Below are 5,782 nucleotides of genomic sequence, written 5' to 3' on the forward strand. Positions count from 1 at the left end.
GATAGAGTAAAATCTTTCCCCTGCACTGCGCTGCGCTGAGACGGCTCGCGGGAGAGCTCGTGGGTGATTCCCGTTTATATCATTAAGCAGAGGTTCAAACTCCAGTCCGAACACCACTGGCCACGAGCTTTGGGCTCTGCTCTCACGGAGAATATTTACTTATATAGCATATTTTATTTTAGATGACCTAGAAACAATGTTTAATTTATAAAATTTTATTTTGAAATGTAAGTCAATAACAATTGGCTGGAGCCAGAGCCAATGGTGAAAGTCTTTGCGTGAGGAGACCCTGCCCCATTTTGGAGGTTCTGCCCACTTTTGGAGTTCACGCCCCATTTTGGAGATCTCCGGTCTGCAGTTATACCTACTTGGAGAGTTCAGGCGCTGCCGTTCTCAGCGCCCATGTCGTTATAGTTGCGCCGCCTCTACTACCACGACCTCCTGAAAAACTTTTTCATTCCGCGTCGCCCTATCAAGCTCTCGCTGGATCCGCTCCTCTGCTATCAACGAGAGGTTGTATAGCTTTCTCCTAGACCTAGAGTAACAGAGTTTCAAGTTGCATTTCTTGATGCAGCAGCAGACTGTTAAGTGACAGCAGTTTTCTGAAGTACTCCTGAGCCCATGTGGCTATATTTAACACCGCAGCATGACGGTTTCTTATGCAATGCCATCTGAGGGCTCAAAGGTCAAGGACATTCAACTGTCGTTTCCTGCCTTGCCCTACATGCAGGCCCGGCGCCAGAGGCTTTGCCCCCCCACGGACTTCCTTGTGCCCCCCCTCCTTTAGTTTCGCGTGTATAATAGTCTAACTCATAGTGTAAAATAGTCTAACTGATTGCTTTTAGATGGAAAACCTCCTGGTCTAGGATCTGTTTTCTTCGTAATAATTGCATAACGAAATAGATTTGGCAAACAATCCAGTGTATCTGCCCTTCTGTTTTGGAAAGCGTCAAATTATTTTACAATGCATTTTCGCAGAGGGGAGCAAAGTAGCCAATCACAGACATTTATTTCTACAACGCATTGGGCGGTCAGATGTGTTTAGGTTGGAATCCACGCACTCACCTCTTTTTGTCCGGTGCTGAGTTCTATCATGCTCGTAACTTCATTAAAAAAAAGTTTCATTGTGTGGTCACATTCATTGGTTAAAACGGGACTTTGTGAGATTGTGATGAATGAGTGACAGTTTTTAATAAATTTAAAGGGAGCGTGGGTCTTGGCGCCGGGCCTGCGTACATGTGCTGTGATTTCTCTGGATTCCCTGAATCTTTTCACAATATTACGTGTGGAAGTTGGTGAAAGACCTAAATTCTTTGCGATTTTGCATTGCGAAATGTGATTTTTGATTTGTTTGCCATGCACTTCTCTCATGAAATTTGGCACAAAGTGATGAGCCATGATCCAGCTTTGCTTGCAAAGACTGAGATGCTCCTCTTATACCCAAACATGATACCTTGACCCATGATCAATTCACCTGCTTACTGGGAACTCTGTGAACTGTTTCAAAACAGTTTAAAGTGGATATTCTATAACCTTTTCACTTTTATTTTGCCTCTGTCCCAACTTTTTTGGAATGTGTTACAGCCATCAAAATCAATTTGTTCATATTTACAAAATACATTTATGTTGGTCAGTGAAAACTTTGAAAATGTTTTCTTTGTACTTTCTTTGTCAATTAAATAAAAGTAAAGAGAATGAACAAATCACAGATTCTTGATTTTATTGCATTTTTACAAAACGTCCCAACTTCTCTGGAATTGGGGTTGTAACTTGTAGCATTACATCACTTGCTCACCGATGCTCATGCTCAGCAATGAAGCATCACAATAATCCACAAGTAATCAGTTCAATTACTGTCTTGTGAAGTGAAAAGCTAATAGACAACTCCATCAAGACGTGTTTAACTAGTCGCTTCCAGTCCTCCAATCCTAATAAATTGTCTGAATCGGGAGAGGAATTTGCACAGATCAAGCACCATTTACAAGCAAAAACAGTCCAGTACAGTTCTAAACAAATATGTCGGTTAGATTTTGATGTGCGATTGCCACAGGGGATGGACTTTTTCACTTGGGGAAGCCTTATTAAGGTTAATGGACTGGTGTTTTGGCCAGAAGTGATGGTTTAAAGTTAAAATGCTTTAATGGTGGATTTGTATTTTTACAAACAGTTTTCACTTCACAGAACATTTACAGATGGATTGACTTGAGTTGTGGATTATTGTGATGTTTTTTTTCCAGCTGTTTGCACTCTCACGCCACCCATTCACTGCAGAGGATTCATTGGTGAGCAAGTGATGTAATGCTAAATTTCTGTTTTGATGAAGAAACAAATTAATCTACATCTTGGATGGCCAAGTCCTGTATTGCATTGCTTCCTCAGCATTTCAGAGAAATATTTTATGAATGCAAGTGACATCATTCAGTAGCCTGCCTTATTCCCAGAGGTCACTCATTCCTCAGCTACAGCAAGTCTGGAATACCAGGATGGACACAGGGGTACTCCCATTGTAAAGGAATTTGGTACTTTAGTGCCATATATGGAGTTTTTGATATCAATCAGGACCAAGAAGGAAAAAAGGAGGCGGGGTCTGTATTGAGCGCGCGTTCTCATTGGTGGCGAGGTAACCGAAGGGAAGTTCTGGATCTACTTATGCTAAAATAGTAAGACAAAACTATCAAACTTTATCCGAAGTCTTTCTTTCGGTTCCTGACGATCTGTTTTGCAACTTTGGCTGCTCTTGTAGCTGACACAATGTCTTCGCAGTTCAACAGAGGTCCAGCATACGGGTTTTCAGCGGAAGTGAAAAGCAAGGTACGTGGAATAATTAATAAACTAGTTTAAAGCATTCGTTAAAACATAGACATGTTTTGTTTGCCGTATTGTAGCTCTTCTGCAATAGAAATCGCCCCGTCTCATTCTGATGAATCTAAAGTTTATCAACAAATGTTTCCTAAACTTCCTGTAGTGTTAACAGGTAACACACGTGTTGCGATACAAGGTTAAATATCAATCGTGCTTCATATAATGCATATTTCATTATATTAATTGATGGCAACTGGCTGTCAAGTTAAAGCAAGTAAAACGCAAAAGAAGTCGCGGAAACAGCAAAAAGTTCTAAGAACTCTTGGGGCGTTGCCTCCAGTGCTCAAATATCTTGTTATTGTAATCTGGCCTGAAAAACACGCAGCTTGTGCTCACAATAAAGCTGCTGCTGGTTCACATTCCTCTCCCTGATTGTGGTTGATGTGATTTTAGCACTCTAGTATCAGTTAGCAGTCCTGACGTTAGCTAGATAGGCCTTTTGATTTCCTTATTTTGATGTTTGACTATATATAAAGTCATCAATGTAATTATATCACTCACCTACATGTTGCTTCTTTATATATCGTGGGGCATTGAAGAAATTATAATGTAGATCTTGTGTTCTTATTGAAATAATGAGCATAGAGCTGTGTTATAATCTGATTGTAGTGTGATTTATTAATCAATGTCATATTTTTCCCCCCACTAGATTGCACAGAAATATGACCCCCAGAAAGAGGAAGAGTTACGAATTTGGATCGAGGGCATTACTGGGCGCTCAATTGGAGATGACTTTCAGAAAGGGTTAAAAAACGGTGTCATACTCTGCGAGTAAGTTTGTGTTTCAGTGTTTTCAATGTGGCCTCCCGTCATGTCTTTTCAAAGGTAATTTCACAACATAACCTTGAGGTCTTGATGTTTCCTTAAAGGCTGATAAACAAACTTCAGCCAGGGTCTGTGAAAAAGATCAACCAGTCATCGCAAAACTGGCATCAGGTGAGCTGACCATTTCCACTTCTCTAAAATGTTTATTCCTGAACGCTTTAGTAAAGCTAGAGACATTGAACTATTGATGTTCTGACATTGAACTTTTTTTTTTTTTTTTTACATAGTTGTTTGTTGTGTTTACTTAAACTGCTGATAAGATTGTCTCTTGTTGTAGAAGGTTATTTTTTGTCTGTTCGCATTCAGCTATTTTATTCTGTTGCAGCTGGAGAACCTGACCAACTTCATTAAAGCGATCACCACCTATGGGCTCAAGCCTCACGATATTTTTGAAGCCAATGATCTGTTTGAGAACGGAAACATGACACAGGTTCAGACCACCCTCCTGGCTCTTGCTGGCATGGTAAGCCCTGTTGAATCATATAATTTCCCAGGAGAACAGCCTAACTCTGATATTTCAGTCTGTAATTAGAGATTCTCCCTGTGTTTACAGGCTAAAACCAAGGGCATCCACTCAAGTGTAGACATTGGAGTGAAGTATGCAGAGAGACAGGAGAGGGCATTTGATGAGGAGAAAATGAAAGCCGGACAATGTGTCATTGGATTACAGGTATGAGTTTCTGTTATTTTAAACCATCTGAATATGAGTCACAATTATTTACCATTTGTAATACAGAACTGATTCGGCTCAACCTGGAAAGTACCATGACAATGTTTGTAGCTCACTTGCACATCTTTTAATAGATGGGAACAAATAAATGTGCAAGTCAAGCTGGAATGAATGCCTATGGTACCAGAAGACACCTGTATGATCCCAAGTCACACATTCTACCACCAATGGACCATTCAACCATCAGTCTGCAGATGGGCACAAACAAGGGTGCTAGCCAAGTAAGTACTACCCTCCCTGTGTCCCATGATATTGCTTACTCATTCTGATCAGTGGTGTCATTGTAAACTGAAATTGAAACCATCAAAAAGCATGAAATTATGCTGAAATAAAATATAAATATTAGATGAAAATATCATTTGTTTTCTTTTTACTTTTAAAAAGCATTTTATTTTTATTTATTTTTTTTATTGAAATTGGACTATGAGATTGAAATTAGGCCACCAACTGATGTAAAATATGTTTGAAGTACCAAAAATCGTAAAGCTAAAAATAAATTACAGCTAAATGGAAATATTAAAAGATCATTTTTCTTTTTTCATTTAAAAAAGCATTAAAAGAAATTAAATTGGACTGAAATTAGGCCACTAACTGGTGTAAAATGTTTGAATAATAATAGCACATGTAATAATAGTATATGAATAATATTAAATAACTCTCATCTGTTTGGTATAGTCTGGTATGACAGCTCCAGGAACACGTCGTGCCATCTACGACCAGAAATTAGGCACCGACAAGTGTGACAACTCCACAATGTCTCTACAAATGGGCTACGCTCAAGGCGCCAACCAAAGCGGGCAGAATTTCGGGCTTGGCCGTCAGATCTACGATGCCAAGTACTGCCCCAAAGGTGCACCCAGCGCAAGCGGAGAAGCTGACACTGGCTACATGGATTACCAAGACGAGGGCTACCAGGGTTATCAGGATGACGGTCAAGATTACTGAAACAACCAATCGCAGGCATTGAGTCTCAATAAGAAGCTAAAGGGAAGTTGATACTTCCTTGCAAACAAAAGACCCAAAGCATTCCATTACACCACAGTGAGCGTGCCATCTGTCGGATAGTGGTGGAAGTGACCAATATGAAACATATCACTTATGTTTTAAATATAAACATGTTTTTTTTTTTTAAATAAACATTGTTTTATTAATTTGAAGCGTGAGCCCTACACAACATATCAGTTAAGTGTTATGTGTATTGATACTTCTTGTATTTTATATGGTTCAAGTGACAGTCATTTAATTGCACAGCCACTATAATAATATTTAGTATTTCCTTAATTGTTTAGTTTAATGAAGTTTTTATTTTATTAATTTTCGGTGAAAATGCTGATCTCTACTTTGATGTTAAACACAAGTATGACG

The 5,782-nt window shown here is 39.2% G+C and overlaps 1 protein-coding gene across 1 annotated transcript; it reads left to right on the plus strand.

Moving 5' to 3' along the window:
- The first annotated feature begins 2,649 nt into the window (after positions 1–2,649).
- Positions 2,650–5,542, plus strand: cnn2 (calponin 2). Its single transcript, XM_016530964.1, has 7 exons — positions 2,650–2,811; positions 3,512–3,633; positions 3,732–3,798; positions 4,013–4,150; positions 4,241–4,357; positions 4,492–4,638; positions 5,093–5,542. Exons 1-7 carry the CDS (start codon positions 2,752–2,754, stop codon positions 5,360–5,362), a joined length of 921 nt encoding a protein of 306 aa, XP_016386450.1. The 5' UTR covers positions 2,650–2,751; the 3' UTR covers positions 5,363–5,542.
- Positions 5,543–5,782: the final 240 nt, after the last annotated feature.

The sequence above is a fragment of the Sinocyclocheilus rhinocerous genome, unplaced genomic scaffold, assembly GCF_001515625.1.
Source record: "Sinocyclocheilus rhinocerous isolate Xijiao unplaced genomic scaffold, SAMN03320098_v1.1 scaffold541, whole genome shotgun sequence".
Classification (NCBI taxonomy): domain Eukaryota; kingdom Metazoa; phylum Chordata; class Actinopteri; order Cypriniformes; family Cyprinidae; genus Sinocyclocheilus; species Sinocyclocheilus rhinocerous.